Source organism: Pararge aegeria, chromosome 3 (genome assembly GCF_905163445.1).
Source record: "Pararge aegeria chromosome 3, ilParAegt1.1, whole genome shotgun sequence".
Classification (NCBI taxonomy): Eukaryota; Metazoa; Arthropoda; class Insecta; order Lepidoptera; family Nymphalidae; genus Pararge; species Pararge aegeria.
The window spans coordinates 12141897-12157337 of record NC_053182.1 but is presented as its reverse complement, the minus strand read 5'-3'; the positions used below and the strand labels follow the sequence as shown (position 1 = coordinate 12157337).

Here is a 15441-nt window from a genome sequence, read left to right as displayed (position 1 = left end):
AATATAATTATTTTAATATTTTATTTAGAACAAAAAACATCAACATCAAATAAATCTGTAAAATAAGGATTTGATAAAGTTTGGGTACATTTCAAGCTTAACATAACATCAAAAAACTCAACTATTATTATATGATTACATAAACACAATGCTAAATAAGCATTAATAAATTATCTGTTTCTGAGTTTAAGCACTTTTTACTTTCACAATAAGGTACCATCAACATACAGTTGATTGAACACATACAGTTAAGAGTTAGTTATTTAAATTTCAAATCTGATATAACCGCAATATGGTCAGAGGGGAAAACTATGCTGGGTAAAGCAGTGTGGACTTTCAACTCTTCAACACTGGGGAACGGTATAACCTGAGAATAAAAGAATAGTTTCAATATTAAATAATAACGTTTTCCTGCATCTAAATAAGGTAAATATCAGAAATATACTAGACTTAAAAATTATCAGGGCTAATTGGCTACTAAATGAATACTAAATATTATAAAGTGTAATTGACACGAACGTTCCTAATTCCTTATACGCACTGCAAAGATTTGGTATGCCTTTCCGACTTTAGTCTTTCCCGTTACTTATAATTTTGTTCCACCAAGCAAGAGTGAATAGGCATTTTATTAATATAATGAATAATGAAATAATGATAAAAGTTTAATCTGTCCCCTCGTGGGGCGCAGGGGGACAGATCGCACTTATTTTTCTATTTGTCCCGCTAAGGAGACAGAGCAACGCAGGAATAATCCATATTAAGTAAGCGCACTCCTCTTTAGGCCGCATCAGCACCATCAGGTTATAATGAACTGACGGGTTATAAGGAAGCCGAGTCCGGCTTTCTCATACTTTACAATTATATTATAACCTGTTTTGTATGTGGTTTAGTTAAATTCTTACCTGTTGAACCATTAGTTTACTTTTCTCATAGAAAATGTAATCTAAGCAGTCTGCAAATCCATCTGTAAAATTGGTATATTGCGGCGTTCCGCAAGCACTATCCAGTGGAATGTTTTGTGACAAACTTAAGCCTTGAACTGCTTCAGTCGCATCTAAAATTGCAATAATGAGAAGTAAATAATAATTAAATGTCTATAATTATAAAAAAATATTAATTCAAGGTTTTGTTAGGATGAGTCCAACAAGTTACGAGGGTATTTAATTTAATTTGTGACTCCAAACAGTGAATATTAAAATAAATAAATAAATGTACTACGACACAATACACACACCGCCTTCTAACCCCAAAGTAAGCGTAGCTTGTGTTATTGGTGCTAAGATGACTGATGAATATTTTTTTATGAATAATATACATAAATACTGATAAAATACATATAATTATAAAGTTTCAGTCCTATTGGTTTATTATTTCATTTTGGTATCCGAATATATCTCGTCAATCGTCGAATTCAAAAGAGCCCACACACTTACTAGAACTCCAATCTGGCAAATCGTCTGGTGCCGTGCCCATAGTGTATAACTGATAAATTCCACATGACGGGATACTATTAAAGTCTCCACACAGAACTACACTAACTCTTTTTCCTGGATGCTGAAAACCATGGATAGTGATAACATTATTTTATAAAAGTTTGTACCTGCAAACGTTAAAACAGACGTTCGCAAGGAGATGCACTTATTTTTTGTTTAAATAGCTCAAAGAATAAGCATGCTATCAGTGGCGTGCATAGAGGGTATACCCTGTGCATACCCTCTATGCACGCCATGCAGTTGATATAAAATGAAGAAACACTCCAGTTATAAAAAGCCTTCCTTAAAGTAATTATAACTCGTACTGGACATTTTCTTCGTTTTCTATCATCTGCATACCCTGTGCATAACCTCTATGCACGCCACTGCATTCTATATGCTATATATAGCAGCTACTTTTCTACTATAGTATAGCTAGTATACTGCTACTTATAGCAGTGGGCGGGACAAGTCTGGCGTAGAACCACTTGACCGTTTGGACAGACGTGTTCCAGAGTAGAACGTTACATTCAGTATTGTGGGACGTTTCTCAGCCCACAACAGATTACCTTAAAAGGGTAGTTGGAAATTACTGGATGAGTAGGTAAAGTATTCTTACTCTTATTTAAATAAATAAATATACTACGACAATACACACATCGCCACCTAGCCCCAAAGTAAGCGTAGCTTGTTTTATGGGTACTAAGATGACTGATGAATATTTTTATGAATAATATACATAAAAACTTAGAATATGCGTATGAACACCAAGACACTGAAAAACATTCATGCTCATCACACAAACATTTCTAGTAGTGGGAATCGAACCCACGGCGTTGGGCTCAGAAAGCAGGGTCGCTGCAAACTGCGCCAATAGGCCGTCAAAAGTATTTATAGTATTTATAGTATTTTATAGTATATATTAGTTTTAATTTATTTTTATTATTTTATGTTTTTAGGGACTAAGTGTAAACGCTCCCGCGTTCTTTCGCATTTATAACGCGTATGTTTTTCTGTTATTAAAAGTATAAGTGGTATTAAGCAAAAGTACGATATGTTACTCTTCGTCCTTTAAACGAACTCTTTGCACAAAATCAAGTTTATTGGTTGCAAAGTTAGCGCGAGAAGAAAGGACAAACATAGAAACACACCATAGAATTTTTAATATTAAGCTGGGATAGAGAATTTGTATATTACCTCTTCAGCTAATTTTTTCTGTAAATCACTTAACCAATACACTACAATTCCTCCTTGAATTAATCGTATATGATCAGCATTAGGGTGGAAATATAAATGTGTATTACCAACCAAAAGGATTTCATTTGGATTATCAATAGATTGTAGATAAGTAGCGCTTGCCGCAGTAGACCTGTCTAACACTCTCTCAACGAGGGGCTTATTATTTTTTATTTTTTCCCATATGCCATTCAAACATGGTATACTTGTTAAAGCATTTGCCAATATTATGTGTTCGTCTCCTAAAAACCTGCAATGTTTTTTTTTAATTAGTTACTATAGCACCATAACTTAAATATATGCCTGCTGGGAATACTTTCGCAATGGACAGTGGCCTTAGTATAACATTTGCCCGCTTGCAATCGAGGAGCCGTTTTCGAGTATGGAAATAATTGAACAAAGGAGTCAAATGGATCTTACTAACTTTTTTTAAAGTTCAAATTTGCCTAGAATTCTTTAAGCTCGGTCTTTTGACAGAATGTTTGTAAAATAAAAATCAGAAGTACAGAATTTACGACCCTAAATGACTCCTTGGTTGAAAACCAGCAATCTTGTAGTAAGGCTACAGATCCATATAGAGCTTAGGCCTTTAACTACTACAATGTGGGTGATCAGATAATTATTGTTGGATTTTATATAGACTCTCAAATCTTTAATATTTTACAAAGGTGCTTTTATAAAATTAATTACTATAATATATAAAATTAATTATTATGATTTAAAAAAAAACAATATAATATGTTATATATTTTATTATCTATGATAGCCCAGTGACTTCACTTACTAAGGGCCGAAATTGATTTCAAGCACGCATCTCTTACTTTTTTTTAAGTCTGTGCGTTTTAAGAAATTTAAATATCACTTGCTTCAACGGTGAAAGATACGATCGTGAGGAAACCTGCGTGTTCTTCACAATAAACTGTATGGAGTCCAACAATCTGCACTGGACCAGCGCCTGGTGGACTAAGGCCTAACCCCTTTTCATAGCGGGAGGAGACCCTTGCGGTGTAGTGGGCCGGTAATGGGTTGATATGATGATTTTATTATATATTGTGTCACGTTAAAAGAGCACTGATAGTCGCGCAGATAAATTGTTATTTGCAATTGGAACATGCAACAAATGCATATTAGCTATTGTTTAAGCTCTCATATTGACGTGGATGTATTCGTGAAATGCATATTGCGGTATCTGACAGGTAATTTTTTTACACATAAGATAGAAGATATATTATGTAAAAGTAAGTATCGTAAATCAAGTTATTATCATTTGTTATGTGGCTCAATAAGATGTGAAAAAAAAATAGTTTATAAGCTTAACTTTCAAAAAGTTGTTGTTATCTGTTAAACTGTCAGTCGTAAAAAAATATTATCTGTTGTAATGCAATTATTTGATAAATATACATATTTATAAAACTTGCATGAACTCCTAATTATTTTCTACTGAGTTGATCGACCATGAGCGCTCTTTTTACGTGACACTTACAACACTTACCTAAATCTATTTTCTCTGTAGAAGCAGGCCAAACCTTCAGCAACTAACTTACCTTTCTTATAAAATAACCCTTTCAAACCATCACATGCTAAGAATGACAATAAACTGCTATTGAAGATCTTTCTATCTACTTCTTGGAGGCAAATTATATCAGCATTGTAACCTGCAATATAAATATTTATTTATTTATTCATAATCAACAGCGTAACAATAAAAATATATTTATAAATAGTTTCACTTAAATCTAAGGCCACAAAGATTACATAATCATAACATTTTGAAATAGTACGGTCTCTGATTTAACATAAAAATAATCAGGTATTTAGAATTAATAAATATTTAAAAGAGTTAATAACATAAAAGTATGAACAAGACATTAAGAAACGAAGAAAACTATTAAGACTAATAGATCAAAAACAATCAAATAAAAATGTATTCGTCAAAATGCACATATTTGTGTGTACGTGCGTGCATGCGTGCCAGCGTGCGTATGTGTGTATGTGTGTGTGCGCGCGTGTGTGCGCGCGTGTATGCGTGCCTGCCTGGGTATGTGATGCATACTTTAGTGCGGTGCTTCATGTAAGCGCCTGAGTCATAAAAATATTGATTAAAATAATCATTTCATATTGATAAAATTTATCACAAACTTTATCACATTCATATCTCTAGTTATCAGAATAAGTACTTAGTGCAATTTTGTGTAATTTTATGATGTTATCTATTAATATGGAGTTACTTCTAAATGGAATTCATTTATTTTAAATTTAGGGAAACCATAATTTAAAATTATGTATATTTTTTTTGTTTATCGGGTTTGTCCGTAAATGTACGTTTATAAGTATTTATGTCGTCGCCGAAATAAGCTGCTCTTTTTTTCAGATTGTGTTTAGCTGATTTACTCTTATGATTTTAACAGCGTAACGTGGGCAGTGTAACCTAGGCCGATTAATACTGAAATTAGCCCAGTTCTCCTCTCTTAGAACTTAGAACACCATAATGTTCCAATGAGCCAATGAATGTTGATTATTTTCTCATGTTAGTGAGAATCTTAATTATCAAGCTACCAGGTTTTCTAATAAAACTTTGACGGATCAAAGGCTGTGTTTCCAACCATATAAATCAAATATTATAAATAAGTCTAGACAAAAAGTTTCTTTTAAATTAATGGCCTTTGCAAACAGACTCAACTTCATGTTAAATGATATAAAGCAAATATAATTGTGCCCTCAGTGTAATCCACACAATCACTTCAATGAACAATTTATTTCACATGACACAGAACTCATATATCAATGCTTAAATTTGAGTTTCTGTTAAGTTGTTGTGTAGTGCAAAGGAAATAAAACTGATTCTGTCTTACCTTTTAACTCTTTTAAGATGAGCTGTTTCCTGTAATCTATGTGCAATGCATATGGAGGACAGTAAGGATGCAGAGTTGTCCTTGTATAATCAGAATCACAGTACAAGTCTGCCAATATATTGTATGAAACACACCGAAAACTGAAAGAGATAAATTATTTAATTTATCTCCACCTTGTTACCTGGATGTTGAGTGGTTATGCAGTGCCCAAAACCAGCCAGAAATAGAGGGCCATCGAACAGTTCAGTTTAGGCTAGGTACAGTTCCATTGAAACTTTATGTTTTTGCGGAAGTTAGCTGAGAGTGTAGCAGTGCACAAGTAGTTGACTGTACAATTCAACTGATAGGCTGATACTGAATATTGAACACCAAGCCAATGAAGTTCAAAAAGTAAAGTCTAAATTCTAGGGTATGCATAACTATATATTCAATAAAGTTTATCTTTTATTTTCAACATGCATAGCCTGTATCAGGCTACACATGTTACGTAAAAACAGATTAGAGGTATGGTTTTCATGTAATTGCTTTACCTCTAACAGTTAAGTGTGTTACCATCTTAGAGAGCATCATCACTTACCGTCAGATGGGATTGCAGTCAAGGCCTAACTTGTAGTGGAATAAGTGAGACTCAAGGCTCCCATCAACTTTAAAACTTATTGGGTGTTCTACCAAGGTTCATCATTAACATCTTTTCTTATTTATGTCACTTCAGATATGTTTTTATGTACCTTTTGCCTTCCAATCTTTGAGTAGTAAATAACTGACGAGTTTCAAAAGGACAAGGGCCAGGTCCTGCTTCAACTGTATTTTTAGATATATCTTCCACAGCTGGACCAACAGTTGCACTATTAACTGAGGAAATAAAAACAAAATGTTATTATGTACTTACAATTAAGAATTTAGAATCTTTCTTATGAAGTGAAACTTTATTAATGTTCAGTGTAAAAGCTTAATGCTGAGCAGGTTTGTTACATTGCATTAAATTTCAAAAACTATTTATAAATAAAGAAGAGCTTTTTGTGATAGTGGTTTTCTATAGAAGTGCTACTGTAATGCTTACATTTCAGTCTGATGGACACCAGACTGCACTTTGTAAGACTAGTGTAGCTCTGTTAAAAGCGATGGTTTCCACATCAAGTTGACCATCTACTTGTTCAAATAATAAATTCCATACTATAAAAAAATTAAATAAATGGTCTTACCTGGAATACATTCACATTTTAGTTTAAATGCAATATCATCTGTCGTTGGAGTATAATAAAAGCTATTGACGATAAATTGCCATTGTATGTGTTTATCACTGATTTCTTTTCCATTTTCTTTATAGGATTTCCCTTGATACCACTTAAAAATACTCAACTGTTGGTCAGTATAGAGTGTATTTAAATTTTCAGGATACACTGGAAATCCGACTATAATAGCCTTTGGTAAATTAAAACTGATAACCCAGGGAGCATTAAGTACTATTTCATACAAACACTCTGAAATTTTTAATACCAACGGATTCGGATAGCTGAATAAAGCTGAGCAAGGGCTATCTTCAGAAATAGGGTTCAGTTTTTTGTCATAAATCTTTACCACAATTTCAGGATCACTATTAGCGCCTTTTTTTTTCGATTTCTTGTTACATACTTTCTGAACATTTGTCGCCATACGAACGCATAATGTTTTTAAAGTTTCTGAAGAGTTTCTACTAAAATTAAATTGGCGTACGGTATCTTTTACATTATAAAGAAAACAAATGTTGATTTTATCTTCATTTTCAATGTATCGAAAATAACACTTATCTTGGTTCATTTTGTGATTTTTGGAAATACTGACTAAAGCGTGCAAAGAGCGAAACGATTTGTAAAACTTCTGCAACATAGGTACCGAATATGATATGATTTTAAATTAAAGGAATTTACGAGAATTCTTTATTTGTAATCGTTGTGTAAATCTATGGAGGGTAGAGGTAAGGAGAGTCATCTGTGTATATGAAAAAGTGTCGTCAAAATGTATTAAATTAGGATGGCGCCACATTTGCATCAGGGTAACTCTTAAAAGAAGCGCCAAATATAAATATTGTTAGAGAAGGCTTGAAAAATAAACAAGGAAGTATGGAGATACAAGGAAGTAAGGTTATATTTACCACAATATTTTGTACAACGTAAGTTGTTGAAATTCTCAATAATTAACTACTTCAGTCGATAATGACATTAAATTTTTTAACTCGGCATACTTCAATTCATCTACGATTGCTACATTCATACCATACCCTGTGCATCCACCAGCGCCATTGTGGAGGATTTTTGAACTGTTATTTAGCGCATACACTGGACACTTTTTCAACTTTTCTCCCATATAAGATGACTCTCCTTACCTCTACCCTCCATATGTAAAACAAGTTAGAAGTAAATACTTTTTTTAAGTTATGTTCACAGATTAAACTATTAATCTCTAGTTTAGAAAAATAGTAGTCTTGTAGTCTATGGTATCTCAGTAAATAATAAATATTGGATAGAAGCAGGCGATACTTTGCGGAAATCGATAATATATTATGAAAATTAAGCTTAATTTTCATAATATACTATCTCAGTAACAAAAACCGCACTGACCTCTATTAAAGCTGGCCACAGACTTTATTTTTTTTGGGGACTTTTGTCCTCGAAGACATGACAGCCCCATATTTTCCTGAATTTATTTGAATACCGATGCGTAATTTCTATTTGGTTTTCCGTTAGACTAGCGCAGACTTTAGTTTTTCTTCACTCGGAAAGCATAGTATACGTGTCAGTAGTCAGTACTGATAGTACAAGTTTTTTGAACGCACAATGATGAAGGGCGACGATTATTACTAGCAATTGCATTTCTGTTAAAAATGAAGAAAAAGAAATGTCGTTGTCGGTCAGCCAAAACTATTGTTTAATTATATCTAAAAGTGACCCATTATCGCCCATATTATGACCGATTTAAATTAGTCTATCAGGACATAACATAAATGAAAAGCTAGAACATAATATTATTATTTTCATTACATCGACGCGATAAGACTCCGCTTTACACTGATCGGAATATTTGATTGAAAGCTACTCTCCGACTATCCCCAATCTGAATTCGGAAGGTGTAAGAAGAGCTTAAATTATTTCAGATAGCAACATTCTAAGACAACGTGTCAATTTGATTGTACGCGTTGCAAAGACAATCGCCAACTCTAACTAGCTGGCAATAAAAATTTGTTTAGTTTCGAAGTCGATTTGCGGTGATTTATTAAAATAACTGAAATTGTGAATATTTTCTATTCTTAAACAACATGGTAAGATAAGTTACACTAACGCAATAATTTGTTTAAAAGTTTTCAATAAATAACCAGTCTTTGTAAAATTGTAGCCGCCCGCTCCAAGTTCTACGTCGGTTGGAGCAGGAGGTCGGTCTCCCAGCAAGGCTACCTCAGCTCCTCGATCTTCAAGTGGTGGTACTGTGAGACAACGTAAATCAACTACAACAACAACAGCAGCTAGAAATCGCAGTACAGGTGCTGGATCAGGCGGAATGTGGCGTTTCTATACTGACGATTCACCTGGGGTGAAAGTGTAAGTATTTCATCCAAATTCAGTCGTTCTGGTCTGAGGCTATAGCCATGGCAGGTTAAAACCCTGCCAAAGTGATGTCGCCTAGAAACCGATTAGGAGTATGGCGGTTTTCCTAAATATATATAACTGCCATTTAGCCTGCTTTATTGTAAACTTATTTAGCCTGCTTTATTAGTTAGCCTGCTTTATTGTAAACTTATAAAAAAATCTTTACTTTTTCATGTCTGAGGATTTCTACACAATTAAACATCTGAAAATTAGTTTTTGTAGAAATCCAGTTTTCTTCAGAACTTCGAAAGTTATGCATCAATTCATATCTTTGTAGTTCTTGTTTCAAATAATTAACATATCCCTGATATTGCCTCTATTTTTATAACATTTAGTAAAGAAAAAATATTCAAGCAATTAAAGTGAAGGGAACAGTTATTCATCATTTCTATTCTGTATGTTTGAGTCTCAATCATAAGTATTAACAACAACTTTTGTTTCAGAGGCCCTGTACCAGTTTTAGTAATGTCTCTTCTGTTTATTGCCTCAGTGTTTATGCTGCACATTTGGGGAAAATACACTAGGGCATAAAATATTTCCAATTCCTACATAAGAATTAAAATTATAGAAATACAATATTGATAATGTAAGAGAATGAAAGTTTAGTATGTTATGGTTACTGATTTTACGTTGTATGCATAGGCAAAGCTAAACTCCTTGTAAATACTAAGTTGTGACATGTTATAAAAATGATTAGTGGTTTACATTAATAAAAAATCAGAACATGTCAGACTGTGTACCTAGTAGAAGTTTAGCTTTACCTATTTTAATAAATCAATTTAAGTAAGTTATTATTTCTTGAATAAAATTAAGTTTTATAAATTCCATCTATTTCTTATTTAATGCAAAGCGGTGCTCGCTCAGTGGGTACTTTGACTTTAAAACGCTCGTAACTTAAAGTAAGTTATGAGCGTTTTAAGCGATTCAAATATCACTTACTTCAACTATAAAGGTTGTTGTGTAGAAATAGATTGATATGATGCTGATGATTATTTTGTACAGGATTAGTTTGAAAATAAACAGTTGTTATTTTGTAACTGATTTCACCTCCACAACCTTTTTTAAAGAGGTTAGTACTGCAAACAAAATAATTTTGAAAAGAGCACTTAAAAAGGACCTTTAAGTACTGGATTCTAATTTCTTCTTTTGTGACGTTTAAATAATTACAGGAAAGATAAAATCACTTCAAATAAATCTGGAAACTAGCAAATGAAAGATATTTAAATACAAAAAATATGATTTAATAGGTATGTACATTTATGACACCTAATGTTACTTATACTAGTACTTACTGGTATTAAAATAAAAGTTTATGATAATATTTACACTATCAGCCTTATAAATAATCTCAAGAGTGATCTTAATGAATAAAAAAATACAGTAAAATAGTGTATTAATACTTACGTAAAAAAGTTATGATTTGTAAAAAAACTATGAGTTACATCTTGTCATAGCAGCCCCGTTTTAAAGTATAACAATAAAACTCTTATAAAATTATTTTCCTCAACATAGGTGCAGATTTAGTTGTACATAATATCTATACTAAACACAATAGGCATTTCTAAAAGTAGTCTGGAAGTAGTATGTCCTTCACATACTGTATCTAGTGAAAAAGTATAGCACTATTTTTAGATATGTTGGTAAAGTTTAGAGACTTATGTACAACTGAATTGGCACCAATAGTACTTCAGATAAAAAACATTCTATTACATTTTGTCATCAATATCACAAATTAGAACATTACATCCATACTTAATGAAAATGAAACATCAGACATATGCTTCAACACGTCTTCCTCTTATTTTGTCAAAAAATTGATGCCAAGAAATCAGAGTCTTACCAGACCAAATCCAAAAACTTGATGTGATTCCAACAATCATTGTCATAAGATACTTTATCATGAAGATTTCAAATTTAGGTCTCTCGGTCTCCTGGTGTGTGAATGGGCATGGAATGGAATAGAGAGGAGTTGAACACATGTCACGGTGCCATGTAACCATCCATGTGTCAAAATATGCTTGTTCATAAAATAAACATGAAATCACAATTAAAGCTGGGACTGTATACAATACACCAAATATTCCTATGCGTATCATTAACTTTTCTAATTTATCAGTTTTGGTGCCATCATGTTTCATAACTGTTCTTATTCGGAAGAGTGAAACAAAACCAGCCATCAAGAATATTGTGCCTAAAACTAAATAAACACACAATGGTGCCAACACAAATCCACGTAGAGCTTCTGCATCCCATAGCCCAACATAGCATACACCAGACAATATGTCACCTGCAAATAAAAATCATATATCAATACACATCGCTAATAGTCTTGTACAGATTTTATAAATAAAGTCCTTATATTCCTTACCGTCAACTTTACCCATTGCCAATATTGATATAGTTTTAATGGCAGGAACTGCCCAAGCAGCTAGATGGAAGTATTGAGAGTTAGCTTGTATAGCTTCATGGCCCCATTTAAGGCCAGCTGCTAAAAACCAAGTCAGGGTTAAAATAACCCACCATATACTAGATGCCATACTGAAGAAATATACAATCATAAAAAGAATTGTGCAGGGCTCATGTTTTGTCCCTTGAGTAATTACTGAGATGTTGGGCAATCTGGTTCCACTAACTGTTGATGCAAAGGGACCTTGACAACTGACAGAGTCTCCGGCACCCCATCCCATAACATAAGCTCCAGCAACCATAAGATAACACACTGACAGAAAAATTATGGGCCTCTCTGGATATCGAAATCTATCAGTATCTATTAGGAATGTCAAAACAGTAAACAAGCAACTGACTGAACACAAAGCAGCCCAAATAGCAATCCATGATCTTGCAAAACTCTTTTCATTGTCACTAAAAAACATTCCATTGCATGGTGCTCCACAATCAAATTCAATTTTATCACCAACTTTCAGTGAATATTCCAAATCTAAGTTCTTGGGTATCTTGAAGTGAACTGGACAGACAAATCCGAGGTCTTTTGCACCTTGTAATTTTGTAGGATCTCTATCAATATTAGACTTGTAATCTACTTTCGGCAGTTTTGTCACGGCAGCTTTTCGAGATTCCTGAGTTGCATTGTTATCTCCGACACATATAACATTTTCATCTGTCACTACTGGAAATTTTGAACACTCTAATTCCTCAGGCCATACATGTCCAAAACCTATTATTACCGCATCACAATTGTGTCTAGCAGATTCGCATAAATGACGGCAAGGCGGAATAGGTTTGTTTAATATTGTACAGACGGGGGCATAAACTGAGCATAAAAAGAATTTCAGGTCCGGCGAGCAGTTTACTTTTACAAGAGGTGTGAATTGATGAACATAAGAACCAGCATCCTCTTGCTTTGCGTGGTTCAGCAAGTTTGGAAAAATGGTTTGATTGTACTGTATCTGTTGGCAAAATTGTATCGTTATAGGTTCACACCGGCCATGGTGAGGTAAAGTATCCCCTTGGTACACTGTAACACGTGAACTTTTACATAAAACAAACAATGCGTTTCCAAACAACATCCATAGCCACCCCATTTTTGGTTGTGTAGTGTTAGTGTAAAACTAAGAGCACTCGGACCTCACTAAACGTGTATAGTTAACATTATTAAATTATAAATAATTGATGAGATTACAACTTAGGAATTGAAATGTCAACAAAAATCAGAAAAATGTTTCTAAAAGCTTTGCAACCAGTAAAACTTCTGGTGTATTTTTTTATTCCTGAAATTCTAATCATTAGTCTGTGGCACAGATAAAGAAATAAAGAACTAGAAAGACCAAGACAGAGTACCATAGTCCTATATGTGGCCTTGAAGCATAGTCAATGCAGTGAATGCATGAAAAGCACTGATCTCTATTATACTATAGTCACACTAAGTACGCTAGGCAGGCTTTAGAGCTTACCTAAGGCTTTACCATATAAAATGATAACACAAAATTGTTCCGATTTGAAGCTCTGATGAGAGTACTACGACAAGGTTGTGCCGAATATTTTGTCGATAGTACTCATCGATACTATATCTGTTAAGTTTTATCATATAACAACGCAACGGACATGATATACTTATATCTTAGCAGCCCAAATTCTTGTTTACTTTTTAATACTTCTTTCAAGAGCTTAAATTTTTTATAATATGCATTCACACAAGTAAGAGAACAACTTATGTATACGTCTTGTAAATAAACGAGATAAAGCGATAGGGTCTTTTGTCTCATACCGCGTGCCGGTTTTTTCATGGATTAGCAAAGCACTTTGCGAAATAAGTTTGACAGTTAGCCATCGTTTTATTAGTCGTTGAAGTCGTCGGCTGACAGCACGCGCGGTCGGTCAGAGGTCCGTGACCTCGTGCGAGATGGATACCTTATCTTGTGACAAGTGCCGGGTGGTCGTGAATGAGTGCCTGAGTTTTTGTGTTAACACCCTAGATTCAATTGATAATGTCAGTTTAGCACTTCTTTGTAGGCAATCCTTCGACGAAGAGGAAATTTTCAAGGCGAAACGCTTGCTGTTTGAGGCGATTCCACAGAGACTCGTCAAAAGAAAGGGTGAGGATCGAAAACAGAAAAATATAGAGGATATCATTAGTGTTTTACGAAGTACAGAGCCCGATGATATTCCAACTTTTGTGGCTAAAGACCTACACAAGCTGCCGCCCGTTACTTTCGATCATATCGATGTGACACGCCTTTTGAAGGATATTGTTACCTTGCAGAGTCAGGTGCGGGCTCTTCAAGAGAAGCAGGAGGAGTATATGACAAAAAAAGATTTTGAAATTTCCGTTAGAGACTACGAAAAGAAGAAAATTGTGTCTGAGGCTGAAGCAGGAGAGACTGAACCTTATGTCAATACCAAGAGAGGCGGTTTTTGCTTGCAAGATAGCTACGACTCATCAAGTGGCCCGATGGGGTTAATGACTGGCCTTTCAAATGGCACACCGCCGAACGTGACAATGCAAAAACGAGTTCCCGCGCACCCGTCACCGTCTTACGCGTGTGTGGCAGCGGTGCCGACCAGTAAACCTATCTCTGTCACGCCCGTTCAACGAGTGCAACAAGTAGAAGCGCACGCGTCACCGCCAGCTGATGCGATGATGTCATGTAATGCAATGAATTGCGAACCGAGTGGCGCGGAAACGCAAAATAACAACGAAGGAGAGTGGGTTCGTGTCGTAAGGCGTAAGTCATCGCGATTTAAAGGAACGAGAGGTACAGCGACGGTAGACTCCTCAACAAAACTAAAAGCAGCGGACTTACAAATCCCGTTATATATTTATAATGTTTCGAAGGAAAACACGGAGCGTGATGTCGCGGAATATGTATATGAAAAGACGCAGATAAATATTGTGCCTGAAAAGGTACCTATGAAATCGTCTAGAGATTACAATTCTTTTAAATTTTATATACCTAGAAGTAAATTATTATTATTTACGGACAGTAAATTATGGCCAGAAGGTATATATTTTAGAAGATATATATTATTTAGACATGGAAAAGAGGCCATAGTAAATCCAGAAAAAGTAGACATTAATAATGGATCTAAACAAAATTAGAGGGAACAAACATACACTAAAGCTAGTTAGCTATAACTGTAAGTCCTTGAAGCGGTCGGTGGACAGCGTGAGGAGCCTATGCGGATCTGCGGATGTAGTCGCACTCCAGGAGACCTGGCTGCTGCCGTTTGAACTTACCTACCTTAGCACCATTCACGACGAGTTTGAGTCTACGGGTACATCGGCTGTTGATACGGGAGCCGGCATTCTACGTGGCCGTCCCCACGGAGGAGTCGCGCTGTTATGGCGTAAGAATGTGTTTTCGTCCGTGTCTATAGTGAAGTGCGACAGCGTGAGGTTGTGCGCCCTCAAATGTCAGGTACGTGAGCACTCGATGCTATTTTTTTCTGTGTATATGCCTACAGACTGCCCGGATAATTTAGCGGAATTTACAGAGTGCTTGAGTGAAATTAATGCAATTATTGAAGACTGCGGTATTAGTATGGTTTTTATGTTAGGCGACTTTAACGCACACCCTGGGGAATTATTTTTTAATGAATTGATACAGTTTTGTAGCGAGCAATCATGGGTGTGTGCCGACTACGAACTGTTGTCAAATAAAAGCGATGTATTTACATATACTAGTGACATTCACGGCTGCTCGCGATGGCTAGACCACTGCCTTGTAACGAGTATGGCTAGAAAATACGTTGATCGTATAAACATAGTGAACAATGTGTCGTGGTCTGATCATTATCCTGTAG

The 15441-nt window shown here is 34.8% G+C and overlaps 4 protein-coding genes across 6 annotated transcripts; 2 read left to right on the top strand and 2 right to left on the bottom strand.

Moving 5' to 3' along the window:
* Positions 1–38: 38 nt before the first annotated feature.
* LOC120637296 (2',5'-phosphodiesterase 12-like) lies at positions 39–7493 on the bottom strand. 3 transcript variants are annotated; one of them, XM_039909069.1, is made up of 8 exons: positions 6763–7493; positions 6289–6412; positions 5561–5700; positions 4201–4363; positions 2781–2958; positions 1434–1554; positions 903–1054; positions 39–367 (listed from the first exon to the last, which is right to left on the bottom strand). In XM_039909069.1, exons 1-8 carry the CDS (start codon positions 7424–7426, stop codon positions 260–262), a joined length of 1650 nt encoding a protein of 549 aa, XP_039765003.1. In that variant the 5' UTR covers positions 7427–7493; the 3' UTR covers positions 39–259. The 3 variants fall into 3 exon arrangements, with proteins under 3 accessions (XP_039765003.1, XP_039765002.1, XP_039765004.1); XM_039909068.1 differs by having other exon boundaries at positions 40–367; positions 2670–2958; XM_039909070.1 differs by lacking the exon at positions 903–1054 and having other exon boundaries at positions 264–367; positions 2670–2958.
* Positions 7494–8707: 1214 nt separating this feature from the next.
* LOC120637147 (protein transport protein Sec61 subunit beta) lies at positions 8708–10005 on the top strand. Its single transcript, XM_039908813.1, has 3 exons — positions 8708–8855; positions 8930–9132; positions 9624–10005. The coding sequence occupies exons 1-3, from the start codon at positions 8853–8855 to the stop codon at positions 9709–9711; spliced, it is 294 nt and encodes a 97-aa protein (XP_039764747.1). The 5' UTR covers positions 8708–8852; the 3' UTR covers positions 9712–10005.
* A 282-nt stretch (positions 10006–10287) lies between these two features.
* LOC120637145 (frizzled-7-B) lies at positions 10288–12897 on the bottom strand. The gene is made up of 2 exons (XM_039908812.1): positions 11549–12897; positions 10288–11467 (listed from the first exon to the last, which is right to left on the bottom strand). The coding sequence occupies exons 1-2, from the start codon at positions 12720–12722 to the stop codon at positions 10950–10952; spliced, it is 1692 nt and encodes a 563-aa protein (XP_039764746.1). The 5' UTR covers positions 12723–12897; the 3' UTR covers positions 10288–10949.
* Positions 12898–13540: 643 nt separating this feature from the next.
* LOC120636987 lies at positions 13541–14690 on the top strand. Its single transcript, XM_039908566.1, has 2 exons — positions 13541–14542; positions 14637–14690. The coding sequence occupies exons 1-2, from the start codon at positions 13541–13543 to the stop codon at positions 14688–14690; spliced, it is 1056 nt and encodes a 351-aa protein (XP_039764500.1).
* Positions 14691–15441: the final 751 nt, after the last annotated feature.